We start from the raw sequence: 24,207 nt of genomic DNA, 5'->3' as shown, positions 1-24,207 counted from the left end.
CACTTGGAAAATACCCATAAAATACCAAGTTAATAACGGCTATCTAGGGCGCCAAAATTTGAATAAAGCTTTACAAATTGCGACAATATTACTACAATAGAATGTATTTTGACCTGAATGAATGGAAATAAAGAACCTGTAATGGAAGCTACACCACCCACTCTTCCTCTTAAAATAGCACACAACGCAGCGTCGGTTTAAAATAAAATATATTTCTAAAAATGATCGAAAGAGTATAAACAAACGGAAATGCTTTTCTGATTTTATTACGAGCTTGCGAATTATACTGTACAATTTACACACTTTAATTGGCGATTTTAGGAGGGAATACGTAAAATCTTAACACAAAAAGTGTATCAAAACTATCAAAAATGTAGGTATAGGTACAAGTTTGGGCCATGAAGTTCATGCAAGACGAGTTGGAAATACAATAGAAATTAAAATACCTCTCGTACAGACATATGCTTACAAATAGGTGCTCCACTGAATGGACCAGCCGCTTAAAAAGTATTGGATTGGGCGTCTAGAGCAAGGGGGTGTAAGTAGGTAGTGGTGCATTTGCGGGGAATTGGAATCGGGATTGGATGTCGAATACAACTTAAATGAGAAAACAACGTGAGTGGCCTCCGATCGGGGATCGTGGATCGAGGATCATGCGGATTCGGATGTAGAGCTCCAGGCCGTTGCGTGAAATATGAACGAGCGGAGTCGCGTGAATGTGTTGCGTAATCTTAGGATTTAAATTTAGATTTTACATATTTATACAATAGGCAATTAAATCTGCTACTGCTACTATTTAAAATTCAGGTCTCTTTGCAATTGTCCGTCCGGCGAATCACCCCGGATCGACTTGGATCGGATCGGACAGATGGGATACTCTCGGATTATGCGGTTGCCGATGCCCGGGACACTATTCGCGCAGATTCTTCGTCAGCAACAGGTTATTGTGGTGGCCGGACAGGTGGCGGACGAGCTCCTGTACCGACTCGAAGCACATGGAGCAGAAGCAGCAGCTGTACCGGTTCTCAGTATCCGCCCCGTTGGTGGTGGTGATGACGTTCCGGTGAACCGAGCACAGATGCTTCAGCAGGTGGGCCTTCTGCTTGAACATGGCCACGCAGAGGCGGCAGGCGAACGGCTTCTCGCCGGTGTGGACGCGCAGATGGGTCTTGAGGTTCCAGGACATGCCGAACTGTTTGCCACAGTACTCGCATCGATACTCCCGCACCGAGGAGGCGTGCGTGTTGCTGCCGGCCAAGTTTGCACCCGAACCGGAGGCCGACCCACTGCGTCCCTCCGGATGATCCAGGTTCAGGCTGATGTGCGACAGACTAGAGAGTCGCGACTGCAGATTGGGCATAGCGGACATGGCTGCGTTCTGGTTGGACTGCCATTGGTACACGAACTGGGGTCCCAAGTGCATCGGCATCTCGGGACTCTGGGCTCGATTGCGCTGCGCTTCCAGCAGATGCTTCCTGTCCGGCGTCAGTGTGTCCCCATTGAGTGCTCCGTCCTCCAGGTGCGCCAGAATGTTCTTTTCCGATCCAAAGCCCGAAATGGGCGACGTCGTCGACTTGGCCAGGCGCAGTTCCTCCAGCAAGCTGTGTGGGTACGAGGTGAACGGCTGGTTGTCACTCTGCGTGTTGTGGAATCCGGGTCTCCGCTTCCGATGCGGCGTCACCACATAGTTCTCCGGCGAGCTGTTGATGTCCGACCCATCGGACAGCGGCTTCATCACGTCCTTGTGCGAGTCGAAGAACAGGCCCTTCCGCTTCGTGCTTTCGCTCGCTGTCACTGCCAGGTCGATGCCGCTGTGGTCTGATCCGGATCCCAGGGTTCTGCTCGCCGAGTTCTCGCTCTTCGTCCGAAGGTCGAGTGAAAGGTTGACGGGATTTATGGTTGAGCTGCTGCCGTTGTTGTTGTTATTATTATTGTTGTGGTTGTGGTGGTGATGGTGGTGGTGCTGTTGCTGCTGGTGGTTGCTGCTGGCGCTGATGTTGCTGTTGCTGCCGCTGGTGCCGCTGGGCGGTGCATTCGAGAGATTTACAATTTCGTCCGTGTCCTTGTCGCTCTTGTTGTCCTTGTGGGTGCAGTCGTCCTCGTCCTCCTCCTTGTTGTTGTGGCCACCACTCCGCTCACACTCGGCCGCATTCTCGCAGTTGTCGTTGGAGTTGAAGGCGGACGAGAAGTCCGCGGCGTTGCGCGACTCATCCACACTGTCCACCTCGTACTTGAGCGTCTGATCCGGCTCCAGATTCTGTGGGCTGGTGTACTGCTGCTTCCGCCTGTCGGCCCGATCCCGCAGGCCGCCGCACTTGCTGCTCAGATAGGCGGAGTCGGTGGTCTTCCAGCTGTCCGACTTGATCTGCAGCAGCAGCAGCAGGTCGTGCAGATAGTTCACATCCCGCGAGGTAATGCACGTCTGCCCCGAATACAGGAAGTCCAGCAGGAACTTGAAGTAGGTGGCATTCACGTCCGGAAAGTATACGGTGGTGGAGCAGTCGCTCAAGTGGGTGTCCTCCAGCAGGTTCCTACGGTACAAACGACGCATTAGTTTAGTGCTGAGGATGTGTTTCGTGTATATTACCTTATCAACGGACTGGCGGCCGCCAGGACCAACTTGTGGGCGTGCAGCTTCACTTTGTTCTCGCAGACGATGGTCAGGTCCGCCGGGTGCTCCCCTCTGAAGGCTGCTCCGATTTCTTTGAGTATGCACTCGCCATGCTTGCTGTATTGCAACATCAACATTCTTTGAAACTGCAAGTGGAAGAGCAAGTATGTCGGGTATCGTTAGATTTCTGCTATTTCTTTGCCCCAGATCATGGGTGTCAAATTGCCAAGAGTCCCACATGAACTGCAGAACAAATTCTCTAGCTCTACTCAATTGTATTACTTGGAAAAACTTGCTCAAATTCTGAGGCGCAATCACCCAAATAAAGTACTAATTCGTACGTATACGTAATATTCCATTTCCCAATACGCAATCTTGACCTAGGACAAGTAATATTATGAAAACGTTATCAGTAGTTGTTTGGTACAGAAATTCTGAAATTGTTTATGGTTCGATTGTTCTCATGCGAAGAGCTTTGATAGTAACAATTTAATCAACACATTCAGGCGGTTTCGAGCAATGAGCTGTGAGCTATTTTCCACAAAAACTAGAACCATTAGTGATGTTTAGAAAGTGTGAAGTTAAAGTTCCCAAAGTTAAGTAATTTCAAAAGATAATGGGCGATCAATGAGTTATGAGCCGCTGCTTTACGACCGACGTACGGAAGTTCGAGCTATAGAAGTTAAACTGTATGACTACTTCATGAAATTATTAACGAATGTATGTGGAGCATGTAGTAAAAGTGGGGCCAGTGAAATAGAAAGTTGTGGAATGGGAAGTCTGCATCTTTTTGCTTTGGTATTACACAATCCGCCTTTCACCGCCTGTGTCGCCCTCTCTTTCTCCCCCCCGGCCTCTCTCTATGCCCCTTCTCTCTTCCACTTTCCAGCGATTGTGTCATGCACGCACACAGGCGAACAGTGCTCGTTGTTAGAAAAAGGATCGTGGAAAGAGATTGGAAAGTGCTTTCCATAACGGTATAGTGCGACACATTACTGCAATTTCAGCATGCGATCGTAAGTGTGTGTGTGTGTGCTGGCATTAACAAACTTCCCATACAGCAATAGTAAATGTTTACTAATCAGGTTTTTAGGTTTTTCTGTACTTGGTGTTTTTGTAATACTGCAACCCACAATCGTCATACATGTGTGTGTGTGTGTGCTTTGTTGGAAAAGATGAAAGCTTCACTTCATAGAGCTCCATCGTGTTGATGTTTGTGGTAATGGTGTTGCCTACAAAAAAGCTTTCCCGCTGTGATGTGCTGTTGTTGTTGTTGCTGTGTCTTTTATGCGATGAAATTGTTACACTGAAATTCGCTGGCCTGTGCAATTGTGTCGTTGTGCACAGGCAGAAAAATGTGGCATCATGCCATGCTATTGTGTATATTAACATGCAGGTGAATGTGCCATTCAAATTTGATGGATCATTTACATGTGGATCAAAATGGTAGCATTAAAACGTTAAATTCAGCTTTTGTAAGGTTGAAGAGCAGTTAAGTAAACTACTTTCTAGCCAAAAGAAGATACATAAATGGAAATGATGTAAAATGTGTAACATCGGCTGCCCTTTCTTTCTGTGTAGCGGACTGTATCTGTGTAAGGTCTGTCGCGTGTGCGTGTAAGTGTAGTGCAGCGGGGCTTTTGCAAGGGTGTGCGTTTGCTGGGGGGCCACCATTATTGTATTGTGCAAGAGCATGGCTTGTAAGCTCTTTTCGGCTGCGCGAGTGTGAGTGAGTGTCTGCATGGCCCCACGAAAAGTAATAAACCAAAAAGCGAAGCTAAAGTTCAGCAGCAGCAGATCTCGAAAACGGAAAAAACGAAAAACTTCGGAAAGATAGTCTTGCTTTTTGTTACGCTCTGCTGCTTCTCCCCACCGATCCCCGCTCCAGACCCCTGGCTCCACCACTCCTTTTGCATGGAGACGAACGAAACGTTCACTTTCAATAAAACTTGAATGACTGGCTTGGCGGAGAGCAAGAGAATGGAAATGGGAATGTTGTATTTGGCTTGGGAATGGCAAGCGAAAGCTGAGCATGGATCTTTTATTTTTCGCTTTTTGCACTGCCACTGGAGTGAGTGGCGGGGGAGGGGCACGGGCAGGAAAGGGGGGATCTGGTGTGCTCATTCTAACGCTAGATAAATTCCAAGGCGGTATTGACAGAACATACATATGTATATATGCATGTATCTATGAGTGTGTGCGCTTGTATACTTAATGCTTCCACGAATCAGGGCCATTCACTTTCTACAAGTTTCTCGGCGGATTTCGCAATCGAATCTGAATCTGCTTGCGAGCAGAGCATGACTAAAGATCGTTACAGCATTTAAGGCAATCAAAAGGTGAAAGTTCATGGTAATAATTCCTTAAATGGAAGACGCCATAGGGATCCGCATGTATGTATGTACGTATGTATATTTGTGTATTTCCCAACATTTCTCCGCTCTCTTCGCGAGACTCACACATTCGCACGCACACTTTTGCAAACTGGAAATGAGAATGAAAGGGACAAGGCGGACATGGAGGAGGGTCGAGGGGAGGGCGATACGAAAACAAAACGCGCTAACTCACAATGCGCGCATAAAATCACCTTTCACAAAAAGCTTTTCTCCTCTCTATGCTGTGTATGTGTGTCTGTATGTCCAACGATCGGGGTATAAAGCTAAACAACGAAACACACATAGCGACATACAGACGGAGAACGCAATCGTTTGTATATTTCCACACTTTCCGATTTTTGTCGTCGTCATCGTTCCCATGTAATGTAAATGTAGTTTTACAATTACTCTTTCCCCTGCGCATTGTGATGTCGGTGTATGGGTGTGTTGGTGTGCGAGTGTGCAGATTGCGTGAGTGTTTACGAATGTAAAGCACATGTGTCTATTTCCAAGTGGAAGAGAATGGCAAGGGAACGGAAGCAGGAGCGCGGGGAGGAGAGGGAAAGGGGAACTGGAACTCGAAATGGAACTGGAATCGCACGGATCTTATCCGATCGAAGGCCTCAAAAGAGAAAGCTACGCGGGGTTTTGAAAGTATTATAAGCTCGCGTAAAGGTAAAAAGTTAAAGGGAGCGGAGCGCGCGTTCAAACTCGTTTTCCTGCCCTCTCTGTCTCTGTCGCTCCATCGCACTCGCATTCTCTTCCTTTCCCGCTCTCTCCCGCGCTGCCACTGCCCCTTTCCCCTTTCACGAAAGCTCTCTGACTTGCTGATCCGAAAAGAAGCGAGGGAAAATGGCAAAGAGTCGCCGTCGCAGTCGCTGTCTTTCGTACTTGTTGTAAATGCTACACTCGTAAAAGTGACCCAAATTTGAATTGCATAACTCCATAAGCTGGGCGATACGGAGAAAGATAGGAAAGGGGCCCGTGAGGGGTTTACAATGCGCTAGTTTTGTGGACGCCGTCGACGGATCTACGTTTTAAAATATGTATTTGTCAGATAAGGCGAACTGAACGGGGAAATCAAAGATCTCCTCACAATAGCCTTTCTAAGTTTTCCCCCCTCCCACGCGCCTTTAAAATAAAACCCCCCTCGCGTTGGGAAACCCACGCCCCTGGCTTTGCTAACAGCATATTTTGTAACATCTGCGCGATCGTGTAACCGTATGCATGTGTGTGAGTGTGTCTGTGCTTTTTCACCTTCACTCTTATTGGAAAGCAGTTAAGTTGGTCGAGTGCGTGCGCCAATGTACGTACATATGTACGCAGATATGTGTCTTCAAATTCCATGACATGCATACGAGCACACCAATACACGGACGGTATTACGCAGACAAAAGCACGCGATGAAGGTCACTAAGCCTTTCTTGTCTCCAGTTGTTGTTGTTCCTCTGGGGTTCAGTTGTTGTTGCAGTGCTAATGATGTTCATGACGACGAAGATTGGATCGCCACGAACCGAAGCTTCGAGGCAAAGTTTTGGATACGATACCATACGATACGATGCGATGCGATCCAAACCGAGCTTGGAATGTTTTCAGTTTTCTGCTTTTCTGTTTTCTGTTTTCTCTACCACTATTAAGTTAGTTTCTGACCTTGGCTGCTTTGTGTGCTTAGGTGCACAAAGAGCCACAAGCCACACACACGTATCGCAGACCCAAAACCCCAACCCCGACTTTTATCTATCTCAGCGATGTTGCAATGCCCAAAGATGATGAAAATCTCGGGGAAAAGCTTGCTGCCGAACGGCGGACTCACCTCTTTCATTAAGTTGGTTGTTCAGCAGTTGGTTAATCCCAGGATGAATATAGTCACTGCTATTCACTTGCGCACTTTCTGTTCTGATCGCCTAATCCCTGCGATGGGCCATCTACTGCTGGCTGCTTGCTCAGTGAAAACTTTCGATTTCATTGACCATGGTTTGTTTATATTTTCACAGGAGCAGATTTTAAAATTTCTCTTTGGCTTTTCCTGCTGCCTCTTCTGCTTCTTATGCGACGCAACGCAAGAAATATCCACCAACACACTGGTAATCTCGCACAAGCACACACACACTCACTAAAGTTCACTACAACGGCACAACTACAACTACAACGGCAACATTAACTTTAACTAGGTTGAAGTTTTGTTTTTTCTTTTTGTTTTATTGCGAAATAAAAAACTTGATTGGTAAAACTTTTTCTGGCGCGAGCGCGACTGCGAGTGCGAGCGGTACGGAGAATCCGATCTCTTGCCTCTCTCTCGATTTTCGATTTCAGCTTCTGCTTTTGCCTTGCTTTGCTTCGCTCTGCTTGTGCTTACACTTTCAGTTTGCGCGCGCGCACGTCCGTTCACTCGGAGCCTTTTTTTTTGACTGTGCGGGATCGGGAAATAAATTACGATCGCTGCGGCGCGCTGCTCGGCAGATATATCGATAACGATACCGATATCGATAATAGAAAAGCATTCTCTAAGTCTACTAAGCTACCTTGTAATTAATTATTTATGTTCGTCCAATCATTAGTTTAATAACAGCTAAAGGGTAAAAAGACAAAGTCAATAAAAATACAATTTCTATTATCGATAAAATCTACAACAAGATCTGTGCTGATGATCAAGAAGTTAGCAGAGAACATTTTAAAATCCGCGCCCACAACACCAACACCGACTCCGACCAACACCACCATCCACATCCAGCCCATCGCCGAACGAAAGCAAAATTTGAGTGAAGGAAGCTTCAGTGCCACTGGTGTGTCCTGGTCCGGGTTCTGATTGCTTCCTACTGATGACGTCACCGCCACCGCCCACCGACCAGCAACAACAACAATAACGGTTCCTTGCAGTGAGCCAGCGATTATGGAGATCATTTCACCTGTTAATATACTTTGTTCACCCACTGTAACTGTCTCTCGCGGAGATGGAGCTTTGGTCATTTCACTCCAAAATGTGAGCTTTCAATTATGTTTTACTACTGAAATAAAAAACTTGTTTCAACTTGAATAAAATAATTTAAAAAAATATATATATATTTAATATACTGATGCACACAAATTTTGTCTTCTGTGAACCACTATGAATGGTCTTTTACAAAAAGGCTAGAAAATATTAATGCTCAGTTTGCGTACCACATATGTATGTATGTATGTACGAATGCTTGTTTTCCAACATTAATTTTACTGGCATGTTAAAGAAATTTCACCTTGATCCCCAATAAGCCGCCATCCTTCCATCATTTGCTTCCTTTGTGCGTCCTTAACGATCGCTCATTTGAAATGCCCGCCGCCTAAATTTGCATCCTACCCTTTACTATCCCATTATAGGAAACCATTAAATTCGTCCTTGAACCTAATTTCTTTCGTAGGCTCTAAAGGCAATCAGTGAAACAAATTTGTATGCAAATCATTGAGGAACTAACAATGGTTCCAAAACGACCTGCATTTTATTTATAATCTATTTAAAGTTTAAATTTAGAAATTGGGATGTACATAAGATTTAAAATTCTACAGGATTGCAAGAATGACCTTTGGAAGTAATCCTTTCTTTCGCCCATTTGCATACAGCTAGTTGCCTGCTACAGTTATCACTTGCATTGTGGTCCAAGGTCACGTTTAATGTTCTTCCATTGTGGGAAAGGGTATACAGGCTTTAGGTGACGAATGGGAGCGCAGATGGACATCGTAAACAGCACGCTTAATAGGATAATCAAGATCAAGGTCATTGGAGAAATCTATCCCTTTATGAGACTCCCAGATTGCGTTGCATACATTTATATGAAGGTGAATGGTGAAATATTTTGAACTGTATATTCAAATATAACCAAGAAATACATATATAAAAAATTTAAAATAAAGATATTCCGAACTTAACAAGCTGTCATGCTTTCTGATCTACGAGTAAGATCTTCAGAAAGGGTATTTTCAATTCGAAAGCTTTTCATGCAGCAGCTTTCGATAACCGATAGCTAGCCGCGATCCGGCGTTCTTGTTCATCACTAGCCAAACAGCTGCAGTCGCAACAGTGAGAAAAGCGAGAAAAGAAATCCGAAAACTTTCGCAAGATGAGCCTTCAAAATGTCTGCCGCAAGGGTAACGCCTTCAACCTGTTGAATGTCTCCAGGAAAGGTGAGTTAATAGCGCAGGTGTTCTAGTAGACCCCATTACAGACACGGGCTGCACCGGTTGGACTTTGGCTCTGATAATTAATAACGATTTGTGGCAGCAGCAGCCGATTGAATCTGAAAGGGCCAAAGTCCAAACTCGAATTCGCAGTGACGTCTTGCGGGGCAGAGATAATCTGTGGGTACATCATGATTAAAAATAACGCGAAACGAGAGTGCTAAGGATAATCCCGAATCCGGAACCCTTTTTCAGTTCAATGCCGCACTCTATCGGCCGCTGTGGCGAATCCACAACCGAAGCAGAAGAACGGCCAGAATATCGTGCTCGTAGATGGAGTCCGCACACCCTTCCTGACATCCGGAACCACCTACTCCAAGCTGATGCCCCACGAACTGGCCAGGCACTCGCTTTTGTAGGTTCACAAACCCCAGTATCCTTGGAGTATTAGCTCACACCGTTCCATTCAACAGGTCGTTGCTGCAAAAGAACCGCCTGGACAAGGAGCTCATCGACTACATCGTGTACGGCAGCGTCATCCAGGAGGTGAAGACCTCCAACATCGCCAGGGAGGCAGCTTTGGCCGCTGGATTCAGCAACAAGACACCCGCCCACACCGTCACCATGGCCTGCATCAGCTCCAATGCGGTAAGAGCCTTGTTCAAAGTTTCTTGGAGTTTGAATCTAAGCCCATGCATTACAGGCCATTACCACGGGCATGGGTCTGATAGCCACCAATACCTACGATGTCATCGTGGCCGGCGGCGTGGAGTTCATGTCCGATGTGCCCATTCGCCACTCGCGCAAGATGCGCTCTCTGCTTCTGAAAGCTAACAAGGCCAAGACCCTGGGCCAGCGGCTGGCCCTGCTGTCCACCTTCAGGCCAGACTTCCTGGCCCCCGAGCTGCCCGCCGTTGCGGAGTTCTCCTCCGGCGAGACCATGGGACACTCGGCCGATCGCTTGGCATCCGCCTTCAACGTATCCCGCAGCGAGCAGGACGAGTACGCCCTGCGATCCCACACACTGGCCAAGGAGGCCCAGGAGAAGGGCTACTTCACCGATCTGGTTCCCTTCAAAGTGTCCGGAGTGGACCAGATCGTGGACAAGGACAACGGCATCCGCGTGTCCAGCCCCGAGAGCCTGGCCAAGCTGAGGCCCGCCTTCGTGAAGCCCTACGGCACTGTGACAGCAGCCAACGCCTCCTTCCTCACAGACGGAGCCTCTGCTTGCATTATCATGACCGAGGAGAAGGCCAAGCAGCTGGGCCTGAAGCCCAAGGCCTATCTGCGCGACTTCCTGTACGTGTCGCAGGATCCCGTCAACCAGCTGCTGCTGGGACCCGCCTACGGAATTCCCAAGCTGCTCAAGAAGGCTGGGCTCACGCTGAAGGACATTGACTCGTGGGAGATCCACGAGGCGTTCGCCGGACAGATCGTGGCCAATCTGAAGGCCCTGGACTCCGACTGGTTCTGCAAGACGTACTTGGGCCTGAACGAGAAGGTCGGCACCCCCGACCTGTCCAAGTGGAACAACTGGGGCGGTTCCCTGTCCATCGGCCACCCCTTCGCCGCCACAGGAGTCCGCCTATGCATGCACACGGCCAACCGCCTGGTGCGCGAGGATGGCAAGCTGGGAGTGGTCGCGGCCTGCGCGGCCGGTGGACAGGGCGTGGCTATGCTCATTGAGCGCTATCCGGGCGCCACCGCCGACTGAAATCGCCAATTAATCGACAAGGAGGAGAGTGCAGTTTGACTGCGAGATTGCTAGCTTTTATACACTTTACAACTACGTCTATACGAATAAAGAAATCTGAATTTTACAAAACAGTTTAATTTCTAACAGAGCACCAGCCTTTCAAACAATCATTAGATGTGTCTAACTAATCCTATTCGGTCTCGTAGAGCTCCTTCTTCCGCAGCTTCGCTTGCAAAATGTCGTTCTCGTTGTATGACAGGTGCATCGGGGGTATCAGGGCGCAGGCCACCATTCGGTTCTCGGCATTCAGGAAGTTGAATGTGGCACATGCCTGCAAAGAGTGCGTTTCAGTACGGAAATTAATCGGGGAGTGGAGGTACCTACCTGCTCCGTGCGCAGGATTTCTACGTTTATCTTGTACTTCTTCATGAACTCGATGATCCTTTTGGAAAGAGCTGGCGGCGGTGCTTGGTCGCCAATGCCAATGATTAGCACGTCGATCTTTGGCTCCAGGGTGGGGAAGAGGCTGAGGCTGTCCTCGTTGATGTCCTCGAAGCTGTTGACGTTCCAGGACAGAACCGATCTGTAAGTACCAATGCATAAAATTAAGCTTTTGCTTCAGATAGTTACTTATGACATTTTAATACTTATAAACAATATCACTATTAAAAACCATTCTTTGTCAAATGACCGTTACAAAATATTTTTTAATCGTAAAACAAAATTAATTAATTTAATTCAAAATAGACGCTATAAGAGGTAAGAAGTTATTGAAATAATTAAAATTTAAATCAATATCCAAAACGCCTTTAACAACTATTGGTGGTTTTTACATCAACTTTTTTTTGTATGAAACTTTAAATGAAGAAATCATTCTCTTTTACTTTTCTCAATAAATCCTTGAGTTCTGTTTACTAAACTCAGGCTGGGATTCTAGGATCATTAGAGTGCCATGGCATAAACCACATGCACTTGTTTACATAATTGGTCGAGCCACTGCATCCGTCGAAGGCCACCAACCTGGGGAACACGGAGATGGGGCCAATGAGGACCATGTCGTTGTTGAGCCGGAAGCCGTACTGGCTGTAGCCGGTGACCATGAGTCCCAGATCCGTCTCGGTGTTGAAGATGGTGACTTTTGTCTTCCCGTCGTGGTCGTAGGCCTTGCTGAAGTTGGCCGGAATCGCGTGAAGCGGGCGACAGGCGTTGATGTGCGGCAGCAGGAGGTTGCGACCTTGCCGGCCCACCGTTCGCAGGGTGCGCGCAATCATGGTCTTGTGTTAGAAAAGTAATTAACGGCTATCACAACAATTTAAAACTATCAAAATAGACTGAAGTTGAAAAGTTTAACCGGCCAGAGTGACCGGAGGTGCCCAAAGCGCGCGGGACGAAATGTTATCGATAGCGCTGGATGCCATCGCTGGTGCACGTTATTTCCCGCGGCGCTGGCCACACTGGTCGGTCATTAATTTACGAAATTTACGAACAATTAACATAAACTTTTACATTTATCCGTGTGTTTTAGCAATAACTATCTATCTATGTGCTGTTGTTGACTACGTCTAAGTGCCACAGTGTCTGCAGGCTGCAACTCCAACAAGTTGCTCGCATTACCCCATCGCAGTAATAAATACTGCAATGTTTTGATACAGTCTATATTCGTTTGCAATGATTCAGAAAGGCGGTGAGTGCAAATTCCCCCAACGCAATGGCCGCAGCTACCACCCATATCACCCATATCACCTATACCTCTTCGATCGCCAATTCCAGCCCATAAATGGCTCCATTACCATATGCCCACTTATCAGGGGCACCCCTCCACCAACACACGCACACCCAATGGGCGTGTGTGTGTGTGGTGTGTGTGATGGATTGCTGCGTGCACGCACACTCCTGCAGCCAATTAGAAGCCCCGTTAATCGGCATTGGCAGTTAAAAGGTTACTAATAGCGCCTATAATTCCCAGTGCCTCGCCAAAAGCTTCCGCAAATACCTGCAGATAGTGCGCCAGTTGGAGCAGATAGTGCGCTGTGTCGGTCGGGCGGGCTGAGGTGGGGGGTGTGTGTGTATGTGTGGGTGCCCAAGTGGGCTGATTTAGTCATCCAGTACCAGTACCTGACCATATTGCTCTGTTCCCCCCGCCGCTTTCGTCACTGCGCTCGCTCCCCAAAGTTCCCAAAAACCCTTCGATAAGAACGCATTGCCAGTGGTTAGTTAGCTTTCACTCTTTGATAGCCGAGAATTATTATGGTCGCACATACGAATTCAGAACTTCAGGAAGGGATTTCAAAACCCTGCATGTTGCTTACCACACTTTTTATGCCGTGCGCGGCTTATCTTGACAACTACTTCGCTTCGATACACCATATTGATCAGCTTCTCCTCTTTCCGCCCCACAGCTGCGCCCTGAAATCAGCCCGATAAGAACTTAGTGTTAAGCGCTACCTCAAAGTGTCACCATGATCGGACCCAGTTCGCAGATCAGCAAGATCCTGCTCACCCTGCTGTTCCTGCTGATCATCTTCTACGTTTTCATGGACGTGGAGCTCTACCTGCGCATCCACAACTACGCCATCGAGCGCAACTACCATACGAATGTCTCGCTGCCCGCCTCCGTCGTGGGTCCGTCCACCTCGGAGTCCGGGTCCGGCAGCATCGGTGGTAGCAGCAGCAGCAGCATCAGTAGCAGCAGCACCAGTACGAAACTCCCCACCGCCGGCGACCGGCAGCCGTCCTACGAGGACCACACCTGGATATCCTGTGATATAAACCCGCTTTGCCATGTGACCGTGAAGGCCATTCTGCTGGACCACACCAACCACTACCTGTTCGCCCCGCTGGCCACCATGTTCGACATCGTGATCGGCTTCTCGCGCTCCACGTTCATCACGCCCAACATGATATCGTTTTTCCACGTGGGCGTGGCCTGTCTGGCGGGCAAACTGGTGGCCTCGGACAGCCTGGGCTATCGGCGGCTGGGCGTGCTGCTCTTCCAGATCCGCACCTTCCTGGACGACCTGGACGGGCATGTGGCGCGCGTGCGCAAGCACATACGCGGCGAGCGCTCGGAGATCGGCACCTCCGGCTACTATGTGGACGGCCTGTGCGACGGACTCGGCTGCATTGCGCTGCTGCTAGGCATATTCTTTTACCTGAAGAACAATCCACCGCGGAGGGGCTACTCGATCATACCCATGAGCGACTCCAAGCTGCCGGAGCCCACCATGATGATACCGAAGATGAAGGCCACCACGCGCAAGGTGGCCAAGAACGTGATCAGCTTCACGGGCCAGCTGCTGCTGAGCTCGACGGCGTGGAATCGCTACATTGCCGTCTACCAGAACATGCTGGAGCGCGAGGACGTGAGCGGCAGCCAGTCGCATTGCCAGGACTACGTGTTCAAGTCGACCTGGTTCTTCTGCGTCGCCTGGATGTGGCGCATCGTCAACGTGCACGCCCTGCTGCACTGCGTCCTGCTGAGCATCTTCTGCGACAAGCTGTGGGACTTCCTGCGCGCGATCCGGTACAGCGGTTACATTATCCTGTTAGTTGCTATATGTTTAACTGAAATGCACATTCTGGAGGCCCAGAACTACATTTTCAACTCTACGGCGTGCAGTAATATTTCACTGTGATTTTACTAATATTACGAGAAAATACAATAATATTTGTGTAGTGCAAATCAGCGATGCCTTTTTTAATTGTGTATAAATAATGTATCATAATTGTTAGCCAATCATTAATATTTCGAAACCAACTAATGCATTTTGTCATTCAAGCGCGGTCTGCAAGAGCAATCGAAACTCCTTCAGCTGTAAATAATAAATGTTATTGATTAATAAAGTCTTGCTGTTTTAATGGTACGCATTTCCATCCCGAGCTAATTTCGATTGGATTTATTTATAAAGTTTTGTGTTTCGCAATTTCAAATGAACACGATACGCAATGCTGCCAAGTTACTTATGATAGCTGATGGGTAGCACTGCAAGTTTTAGTATTTTATACGACAGTACCAAAAGCCAATATAATTACCATATTCTGATGTAATATATTGTATATATATTCATAATGGCAATCAACGCTCATATGGCTTAATAAAGAGGCTATTAAAATATTTGCGACAATGCAGTGTTTTAATTCAAAATAATAGCCCATAACACTTTTAGTATATTCACCCGCCGGCTGGTATTTCCCACTAGCCCCGTTCGGCCACACTGCACATACGTCAGGCGATACATACAAAGAAAAAGAAAATCAAAACGGAAAGCGAGGAGAAATGCTTTACTCGTCTGTTGAAAATTTGTTGAGATGTCAATTGTAAATATTACCTGATTCCTTTTTCGCACCGATTGAAAGTGGTTGTGCATCGAAGCGTGTGTTGTGTAAAGAACCGAGCGTGGAACGTACAGTGAATACCTGATTTTGCCTGGGTGTGAATCGAATTCGTGTGAGAGAGCGTGCGATCTGAGAACTGGGATCAGAAATCTATATCTACTTGCCATACGCAGTCAGAAATTACAGCAACCAACTAATCCCTGTCAATAGTGTAAGAATTGTTGTGTAACCATCTTTTAGGACCGCCAAACTGCCTCCGTCTACACATTTTGTCCTCCCCTCGACGATTGCGTTTGTGTGCGTGTGTGTGTGTGTGTGTGCCAACACTTGCACTCACACACAGACGCCAGGATTGGATATGTTCAATTTATGGGGCTTTCATTCATTGATTTTCCAATTCAGTCAGTTTACTCGTATTAAGTGGGCGAAATATCTGTATTCTTGAGTAGTTCAAAACATATGCCATACATTGTAAACTTAGGATTGGGCACTCTTCATTTGTTTATTAACTAAATGCACGTAGAATAGGGAGCTAGCTAATGGTGGGCATTAGAATCGTCTGAATCAGAGAATTTTTAACTAATAATAACGTAAATAAACGCCTAAACATTAACGCTATTAATATGTTAATATGTTTGCAATACTTAGTTTATTATATCAGAGAATTTAGAAGAGATAGGAACATTGTTTATTTGTCGTTTTCAGTAGATAAACCTAGTGTGCAGGATCCTTTTTGTTTTGGCTTGGTCCCACGAGCAATGTGTGTATAGAGTGGTTCGGGGCAACCTTTTTGTGTTGGATATTGTACTTTGGGATGCATCTGAATAGAACGGATGAACTGAGTGAGTGCATTCATGAATGCAGCGATGCAGAATATGTGGGATGCTTCCGTTGACTGAATGACATGGTGGATCATTTCTAGAGCGAAGTGTGAGCCCCTGCGGCGATAGAGTTCTTTAATCCCCTCTCGTTTCTAGCAGCCTTCTAGGAAATGGATTTCGTCCAAGTGTCGGAGGAGGAGGGCGACGAGCCCATCGAGCTGCCGGCTGAGGAGGATGGCACTCTGCTGCTGTCCACACTGCAGGCGCAGTTCCCTGGATCCTGCGGTCTGAAGTACCGCAACCTGGACACGAAGGCTGTGCGCGGAGTTCGCTCCAACGAGGGCAGACTGTTTCCGCCCAGCGTGGAGTCCGGCTGGGGCGAGTACGCCTACTTTTGCGTCTTCCCCAAGGGTAAGTTCGAGTTGTATGACTCCCTGGTGAGCCCCAGATAATTCTGTAATCCCCCGCAGAGAACAAGCGCAAGAGCGACGATAACTTGGAGAACTCAACTGCCAAGACCAAGCGCATCGAGACCCGTCTGCGCTGCACTGATCTCATCGTGCTCGGCTTGCCGTGGAAGACCACCGAGGAGAGCTTGCGTGAGTACTTCGAGACCTACGGCGAGGTGCTGATGGCCCAGATCAAGAAGGACACCAAGTCGGGCCAGTCCAAGGGCTTCGGGTTCGTGCGCTTCGGCTCTTACGATGCCCAGATGCGCGTGCTCACCAATCGCCATCTGATCGACGGTCGCTGGTGCGAGGTTAAGGTGCCCAACTCGAAGGTGAGTCCTCTTGTTTGCCCTCAAATTTTACGCATGCTAATCCTCCTATTCTCATAGGGCATGGGCCACCAGGTGCCTTGCAAGGTGTTCGTGGGCCGCTGCACCGAGGACATAAACTCGGACGACTTGCGCGAGTATTTCTCCAAGTTTGGCGAGGTCACTGATGTGTTCATTCCCCGGCCCTTCAGGGCCTTTAGCTTTGTAACCTTCCTCGACCCCGACGTGGCACAGTCCCTGTGCGGAGAGGATCACATTATCAAGGGTGAGTCACTGCCGCGTGGAGAAGAATCAGTGAATTAATGAGACACTTTCCGCAGGCGTTTCGGTCCATGTGTCGAATGCTGCCCCAAAGGCCGAGCAGAACAGAAACCAGCAGGTCCAGAGCTACAACTACAACTCTGCCAACAGCTTTGGCATGCACTCATACCACCCACAGGGTAACCACATGAATCCCGGCCGCAACGGACACCACCGAGGTAATAACCAACACAATGCTCACGGCGGTGAGAACGCAATTGTGCCCAATAATCACAACATTGGCACCGCCGGCTACGGCATGGGTGGCAACAATTACGGCGGGAACTCGGGCGGGGGCTACCACAACAATGGCGGCAATCACTCCAGTGGCGGGAACGCGAACCGCCAGGACGGCGGCAGCCAGTACAACAGTCGCCAGTCGAATTTTCACGGGATGAACCAGCCGCATAACGGCAACGTGGGCGGCAGCAACGGCTGGATGAACCGTGGCCACCTGGACATGCCCAACCTGCAGGCGCTGGGCATCAACTCGCAGGGCTCGAGCTCCTCCAACCAGGGCCAGAACATGAGCAACCAGTCAATGCTCAATCTAAACTCATTGCCCATCAATCCCGCACTGGTCGCTGCCGCCTTGAACCAGTGGAGCCTGGTCGGCAACCAGCTGCAGAACCAAAACCAGGACCAGCAGGCAAGCCTCCACTCCTCTATCATTGTTTCAAACAAAAAACTCTCTCACTTGCTCCGCAGGGCGGCAATTTTCTATCCTGGATGGCTCAGAACGGGGGCCACAACAACGCGAACAACTTTGGTGGACGGAAGGGGCCGAATAACCCGAACAACAATCCGGTCGCCAACGGAATAAAGACCGACAACTCGGAGTCACAGGTTAGAGTCAAACACTGCAACCCCCTAAAAAGACCTGCATCTCAGCCAAATTCTATTCTATTCCATTCCAGAATGGGAACACCGGTTGGTCGAACCAGAGCAGCGGATCTCAAAACACCGCGGAGAAGTCAAACTTTCTTTAAGGCGGTGCCAGCCACCCAATAATGTGGCTAATGATAACCAACACCTCTGTAGCTTACTTAAATTTACATATATGTATTCCACATACAAACCAGTTAAGAATTGTATTTAATATGTAATAGATATTTTGATAATTGTAAACAAGATGACACTGGATGGCTAATAACACAATTTATAAAACACACTTCGAAATAAATTCTGCGCCAAAGCTCAGTAAAAAGCTCTGAATTATAGAATTTGTTTTGTATTTTGTTTATTAAATATATTTTGGCTTACGCTAGGAAAGTTTACTTATAAGGATTGTGTGCACTTATAATGCTGGATCTGCGGAGAATTTATAATATAACAAAGTTTTTTTTAAGACATCTAAACGAATTGGCACAGCCTCCTTTTAGAGGAGAATTTTTTTAACATGTACATTAATTTCAACAAATAAAGAATGCAGAAGCATATTAGTATAAAGTGAATTATTTCATTTGAATGGGATCTATGGGATTGTGAATTGAATAAACGATGATATTTGAATATATTCCTGTAAAGAAAACTCCCCGTCTTGGAAACTTATCTCTTATTCTCTGAAAATAACAAAGTATGTTTCATACTTCAGTTTGTAATAACACCTTTTTTTAAATTTTCCACATTTGTTTGAGTATATGCAAGGAATGCCCTTAATGACCAAGCTTCGCGCCAGCAAAAATACAGCACTGCGTTCCATTCCGCCATTTTTCTATTTTCACGACGGTGGCAATAACGGAACTTGCATTCGACGCGCGCAGTGCGGCGCACTTCGCTTGATTTTCTGTTCTGTTTCTTCTGTTTGAATCTTCGCCGAAATGAACCACATCATCCAGGACAAGTATATTCCGCAGCAACTGCTCTACTTCTTGGCGGGCCGGCGCTGCTGCCAGCAGTTCCCTTGCACATTCCGCACCAGCGAGCACGAAGCCTTCGCCAACAACGCCCGCTCCTTGGGGCTGCGATCGCAAGTGGTCCATGTCAACGGGAATAGCTGCGTGAAGGTGTACAAGCAGGCATGTCGCCACTACCTGGAGGAGCCCAAGGCGCTGGTTTTGTCCTCGGGCGCCACGCTGAACATGTTTACGCTGCTGAGCAGGAAGTCCTTGATGGGCAAGGAGGATTTGGAGCTATACGCGGACCTGGTCTCCATGAAGGCCAATGCATCGAACCTGCCGTCACTGCATCTGCCGCTGCCTGCCATACGTCCTCCTAACCTGCGCTTCTGGACGGAGGCGCAGCTGAATTTCCTGACTACTTTTCTGGGTCACTCGCTGAGCGACGAGATCTTGCAGTCATTGTACGCCAATCGGGTGATCATCTATAACGCCGCGCTCTGCTGGGACAAGTCCGTGTTCCTGCCCCTGATCATTCTGGACGACTGCCGGAACAAGAAGTCCAACGTCAAGATCATGTGCATCGAGCGGCAGGGCATTCTGGCCACCTACAACAGCCAGCGAATGGCCAACTTCTTCGGCGAGCAGCTGGGCGAGACGGTGGGCATCCAGTTGCCGTACTTCAGCGCCGTTAGCTCCAGCACTGTTATCATTTACTCGACGGCCCAGTACTTTTTGCGCTCGCTGGCCAACCAGCAGCTCCGCAACATCAGTCACCTGGTGGTGAACGATGTCCACCTGCATGATCCCTACACCGACATCCTGCTGAGCGAGATCCGCATGGCGCTAGGTAGCCATCAGAACCTGAGGGTGGTGCTGCTGTCGCAAATGGAAAACCCCAAGAAGTTCACCGACTTCTTTGGCGAGGGATTGGACCTAAATATGATTAAGCAACCGGAGGTCGCACCCCGCGTCTCCTACTTGAATGACCTGCACAGCTGCATTGCCCTGGCCGGCATCCACAAGAGTCCGGACATCTACAAGGAGATTCCGGAGGCTTTTCGCGCCATTAATCCGCGCAACGAGCAGATGGACAAGTGCCTGCAGGCCTACGGAGAGTTGGGCACGGACGCCGCCCTACGTCCCTTCCTGTACGCCGTAAACTACGACCTGGCTCCCGTAAACTACCGTCACTCGATTACCGGCAAAACGGCGGTGCACATCGCCTCCGAGCTGAACAAGGCCAATCATCTGCGCCTGCTGCTCTTCTTGGGCGCTGATCCCTACATCGTGGACCTGTTCCAGCAGAACGCCATATCCCTGGCGGCCATGAACGGCAACCACGAGTGCATCGATGTCCTGAACAGCTACAGTCTGCACGGCTATGTGGTGAAGAGTGCCAAGCCGGATTTCGTCGACTACGATCTTATCATCGACATCATGTATCTGCTGCGCACCAAACCGGAGTATTCGCCAGGTGAGTGTGCTTTTTCATAGCTTGTAGAGCATATTTAGTGAGTTATTAGGGTCGAAAATGGTTTGAATGGGTAGTAAGGGTTATCTTGGCGAGAAAGGAAGTGTTTAGCATTCATTCAAACTACGATTCAAAAAGTGCGCGTTGGAACGGCTGAGTAACTGATTCTGCAAGCTCGATTGCGATTAATCGCGCTAAAATTCGATCTCGCCGCGCAAAAAGTTCCACCCGCAATGGCAAAGCTATCGATTAGTATCGCCTGGCGAGTGGGCATTGTTTTTTATAGAAGCAGCAAGATGAGCACGTACCTACAGAGCAGCGAGGGCAAGTTCATCCCGGCCACCAAGCGGCCGGATGGCACCTGGCGCAAGGCGCGGCGCGTCAAGGACGGCTACGTGCCGCAGGAGGAGGTGCCGCTCTACGAGAGCAAGGGCAAGCAGTTCGTGGCGCAGCGCCAGGCCGGAGTGCCGCCTGGCATGTGTCCCCTGGTGGCCGCCGAGTCCAAGAAGGAGCGTGAGAAGCAGGAGCGCACCAGGGCCAAGAAGCAGGAGAAGGAATCCGGCAGGCAGCCAAAGGCGCCTGCGCCCGGCGTCCTGGTTATGCCGCCCAGCACGTGTCCGCCACCCAAAGTCAGTCAGCAGCAGCAACAGCAGCCCTCTGGCAGCCGGGACATCAACTCGATATCCAAGGCGATGGAGGACACCCTGAAACTGGACGCCCCCCAGGAGGTGGTGGACCCTGCCAAGCAGTTGAAGAAGCTGCGCAAGAAAATCCGGGAAATCGAACAGATCGAGAGCAGGATCCAGGCCGGCGAGCAGAAGAAGCTGGACAAGGACCAGCTGGACAAGGTGAAAAAGAAGTCGGAGATCCTGCGCCAGATAAAGGACTTGGAGAGCACGCCGCGCTCATAGCCCACTGCTCCAGCTCCAGCTCCAGCACCAGTCAACTCAGATACTGCTACGAGTATATCCTCTCACCTCGTGAACAAATCACCGACCAGAAGTCGCGCCGCCTCTGCACGAAAGAACACACACATGCCTATGTCTGTTGAATAGTTATATTAGTTTTAGCCGAAGATGTCAAGCCATTTAGTAATATCGATCTATTTTAGTAATGTGTGTCTGTCTTGAAACCTAGTTTATACGAATGGAGAATCGCTGCGTTTATTTATGTATAGGTAACTTTGTAAATCAGATTTAATAAATTAAACCCATTTGAAGCGAACGCTCACAGGCTGCTCTTTATCAATAACCTCCATGTGGAAAGAATGAGAGAAAGACTACTACCTTTTCCTATTTTCAGGCAACATCCTCATCATTTTGCCCACGTACTACCACATTGTCAAGCTGAACTACATGATCCTGAGCCACTGCCTCACTGGCAGCCTGCAGGAGTGCTCCATATTCCTGCTGTACGACAACATGAGGAATGACTACCTCCAGGCGTTGGTCAACGCCAACGATGAGACCGTGAAGGTGGTTCTGGCCACGGATATAATCGAATCGCTATGCCTGAAGGTGCCGTTCAAGTACCAAATAGACACCGCCTGCCGGCTGAACAATGTTTACGATATCACGAGCTGCAGCGGCGATGATCGCTTCGAATGGGTGGCCAAGGACGCCCTTCTACGAAGGGAGCAAATCCTTCAGCCCAATAGTAAGTACTCGTCATACATAGCTTACACTAACTGATGCACGTTTTTCGTAGAAGGGGATGTACAATGCTTCCGTCTGATAAACAAGGAGGCCTACGAAGGGCTTGGCGAGACCAGTCCGCCAAGCCTGCAGACTATGCAACTGGACAAGATCTGCCTGGCGGTGAAGCTACTCTCGCCCAATACGATTATAAGCGAATATCTAGGTACTACCATCTCACCGCCACCGCTGATCAACGTGCACCATGCCGTGCAGTTCCTTAAGAAAATAGACGTGCTCGATGAGGCCGAGGATGTGACCTGGCTGGGCTGCCGCCTGATGGACATCCCGGTTTCCTGCCAACTCGGCCGCATGCTGATCTTCGGCATCCTGCTGCGCTGCCTGGATCCAATTCTCACGATTGTCAGCTCTCTGTCGACGGCGGACCCGTTGGGCATTCCGTTTACCGAGGACATCGACAGCTTGTGGGACAGGTTCACCATCTACATCCAGAACAGCATCAAGAAAGAGCGGACCTACCTGTCCGACAATCAGTTTTCCGATCACTTCATCTTCGTGCGCTTGTACAAGGAGTGGCAAAACCGAATGCACAACAGGACTCCGCCGTTATACCTTAAGGATGAGTATGAATTCGTGCTGAATGGTCTGATGGAGCAGCTCACCTCCATTCGTTCCGAGATCGTGAACTCGTTGCGGGCAGCCAATTTGATCCACAGCCGAGGTAAGCTGTCCATGAACAATCTCAACCAGATGTCCTGCAATTGGCATATGGTTAAGGCGGCCCTCACGGGCGGAATGTACCCCAACATCTATGCCGTGGACACTAGGAAGAGTTCCCTAAAGTCGGCCTTCTCCGGGAACATTTCCATGCACCCGAACACCGTGCTCCGCGATTTCTTGGAGCCACTGAATATTTCGGCTCAGAGCTTCCGCACACCGTGGATTGTGTGCAACAGGCAGAAGAGCCACATTGTGTACGCCACCCTGGTCGTTCCTCTGGCTGTTGCCATGTTCTCGGGTAAGCTCGAATGAATTTCATGTTATATCATTCTGGTGATCATTCATTTTGTATTAATTAGGACATCCACGGATTCGCCTCTCGCCGATCTGCGACAGTGAAATGAGTTTGACCGATCGCAACGTGAACGTCTTTATAGACGAATGGATCTGGATGGTTATGTCCAAGGCTACTGCGGAGATGGTGATGCGCACGCGCTATTACTTCTTTAAAATGTACCACGAACTGCTGAAGCACTGCGGCGAGCTGGACATGTGGCGCCGCGACTCCGAGCCAGTTTCGCAATTCACCTTGCTGACTGATACGCTATCGAAGATCTTCGAGAGTGAGGATGGGTTCGTGGGCTTCTTCAAGCCTCCGCCCATAACCTTTCTACCCACTCCCCAGCTGCCATCCTTGTACCTCCTGTCCGTTAACGCCAACTTCAGTTGGGCTAGGGAAGTGGAGGAGAACATGCTGCCGAAACCCCATCATCTCAGTTCGCACTTCATCGAGAGGCAGTTCTTCGTGCTCTACGCAGGCGGCAACTGCGAGGAGTTCCACAGCAGGTACACGCCAGCCTTCATTGAAAGTGTCCTCGGCAAGTTTGTCAGGCCCATCGCTACGCCCAACCGAAACATCTTTGTGATCCTGTATAGAAAGGATCCCGATATGATGCTCAGCATTAGTCGAGCAAAATTCGTCAATGGTGTGTTTATGCTGCAGGAATACTTCCGAAACAACATTCCGGTGTTTGAAATTTTGTAAGTGCAATCCCAATTGCGGAGAATACTCCAGTCTAATGTGGCTTCCTTTCAGAGATGCGTGTGTGTCGTTGAATGTGCAGACACCAGTGTTTGATGGCCGCCTGATGTCGGCGCTCATTGACAAGCGTGTCGGCAACTTGATTATGGAACTGTTCGCCTTCCGCCACCACTGGATTCACAAGCGATAAAGCCTGCTTCCTCCGAAGAAGCGTGCCGAACCAAGTAGGACTTGATTGTGCCTTTTATTGCTGTGGAGTGACTGTTAATTTTAAATGAGAGCTAACCAGAATCAAAATACGTACTTCTAGTACCATATTGCATCGTTGTTTAAAAATATTTGAAATGTGCATCCCAATCATGGTAGATGTGAGACAATAAAGAAGTATCTTTTAATACGCAAATCGGATAACT

At 48.7% G+C, this 24,207-nt stretch overlaps 7 protein-coding genes across 14 annotated transcripts; 5 read left to right on the top strand and 2 right to left on the bottom strand.

Moving 5' to 3' along the window:
- Window positions 1-250: 250 nt before the first annotated feature.
- On the bottom strand, window positions 251-7,390 carry LOC117136719 (transcription factor Ken). The gene is made up of 3 exons (XM_033297744.1): window positions 6,800-7,390; window positions 2,588-2,757; window positions 251-2,531 (listed from the first exon to the last, which is right to left on the bottom strand). The coding sequence occupies exons 1-3, from the start codon at window positions 6,806-6,808 to the stop codon at window positions 911-913; spliced, it is 1,800 nt and encodes a 599-aa protein (XP_033153635.1). The 5' UTR covers window positions 6,809-7,390; the 3' UTR covers window positions 251-910.
- Window positions 7,391-9,005: 1,615 nt separating this feature from the next.
- Window positions 9,006-10,955, top strand: LOC117136382 (trifunctional enzyme subunit beta, mitochondrial). Its single transcript, XM_033297274.1, has 4 exons — window positions 9,006-9,141; window positions 9,391-9,550; window positions 9,609-9,783; window positions 9,839-10,955. The coding sequence occupies exons 1-4, from the start codon at window positions 9,078-9,080 to the stop codon at window positions 10,847-10,849; spliced, it is 1,410 nt and encodes a 469-aa protein (XP_033153165.1). The 5' UTR covers window positions 9,006-9,077; the 3' UTR covers window positions 10,850-10,955.
- Window positions 10,947-12,209, bottom strand: LOC117136384 (NADH dehydrogenase [ubiquinone] 1 alpha subcomplex assembly factor 3). Its single transcript, XM_033297276.1, has 3 exons — window positions 11,852-12,209; window positions 11,216-11,414; window positions 10,947-11,162 (listed from the first exon to the last, which is right to left on the bottom strand). The coding sequence occupies exons 1-3, from the start codon at window positions 12,100-12,102 to the stop codon at window positions 11,022-11,024; spliced, it is 591 nt and encodes a 196-aa protein (XP_033153167.1). The 5' UTR covers window positions 12,103-12,209; the 3' UTR covers window positions 10,947-11,021.
- Window positions 12,210-12,262: 53 nt separating this feature from the next.
- LOC117136381 (ceramide phosphoethanolamine synthase) lies at window positions 12,263-14,674 on the top strand. 2 transcript variants are annotated; one of them, XM_033297272.1, is made up of 2 exons: window positions 12,263-12,515; window positions 13,231-14,674. In XM_033297272.1, the coding sequence occupies exon 2, from the start codon at window positions 13,291-13,293 to the stop codon at window positions 14,464-14,466; it is 1,176 nt and encodes a 391-aa protein (XP_033153163.1). In that variant the 5' UTR covers window positions 12,263-12,515; window positions 13,231-13,290; the 3' UTR covers window positions 14,467-14,674. The 2 variants fall into 2 exon arrangements, with proteins under 2 accessions (XP_033153163.1, XP_033153164.1); XM_033297273.1 differs by lacking the exon at window positions 12,263-12,515 and adding an exon at window positions 12,616-13,040.
- A 379-nt stretch (window positions 14,675-15,053) lies between these two features.
- On the top strand, window positions 15,054-18,288 carry LOC117136781 (TAR DNA-binding protein 43). 6 transcript variants are annotated; one of them, XM_033297833.1, is made up of 7 exons: window positions 15,056-15,377; window positions 16,147-16,398; window positions 16,458-16,768; window positions 16,826-17,030; window positions 17,086-17,714; window positions 17,774-17,911; window positions 17,983-18,288. In XM_033297833.1, the coding sequence occupies exons 2-7, from the start codon at window positions 16,158-16,160 to the stop codon at window positions 18,052-18,054; spliced, it is 1,596 nt and encodes a 531-aa protein (XP_033153724.1). In that variant the 5' UTR covers window positions 15,056-15,377; window positions 16,147-16,157; the 3' UTR covers window positions 18,055-18,288. The 6 variants fall into 6 exon arrangements, 5 of the variants coding, with proteins under 5 accessions (XP_033153724.1, XP_033153725.1, XP_033153723.1 ...); XM_033297834.1 differs by having other exon boundaries at window positions 16,144-16,398; XM_033297835.1 differs by having other exon boundaries at window positions 15,068-15,148; window positions 16,144-16,398.
- A 397-nt stretch (window positions 18,289-18,685) lies between these two features.
- Window positions 18,686-24,197, top strand: LOC117136436 (benign gonial cell neoplasm protein). 2 transcript variants are annotated; one of them, XM_033297350.1, is made up of 5 exons: window positions 18,686-20,380; window positions 21,680-22,033; window positions 22,085-23,050; window positions 23,112-23,793; window positions 23,849-24,197. In XM_033297350.1, exons 1-5 carry the CDS (start codon window positions 18,886-18,888, stop codon window positions 23,982-23,984), a joined length of 3,633 nt encoding a protein of 1,210 aa, XP_033153241.1. In that variant the 5' UTR covers window positions 18,686-18,885; the 3' UTR covers window positions 23,985-24,197. The 2 variants fall into 2 exon arrangements, with proteins under 2 accessions (XP_033153241.1, XP_033153242.1); XM_033297351.1 differs by lacking the exon at window positions 18,686-20,380 and adding an exon at window positions 21,474-21,554.
- On the top strand, window positions 20,628-21,607 carry LOC117136438 (partner of Y14 and mago). The gene has a single exon (XM_033297353.1). The coding sequence runs from the start codon at window positions 20,674-20,676 to the stop codon at window positions 21,286-21,288; it is 615 nt and encodes a 204-aa protein (XP_033153244.1). The 5' UTR covers window positions 20,628-20,673; the 3' UTR covers window positions 21,289-21,607.
- Window positions 24,198-24,207: the final 10 nt, after the last annotated feature.

This window comes from Drosophila mauritiana, chromosome 2R (genome assembly GCF_004382145.1).
Source record: "Drosophila mauritiana strain mau12 chromosome 2R, ASM438214v1, whole genome shotgun sequence".
Lineage (NCBI taxonomy): Eukaryota > Metazoa > Arthropoda > Insecta > Diptera > Drosophilidae > Drosophila > Drosophila mauritiana.
This window is presented reverse-complemented; position numbering and strand designations above follow the sequence as displayed.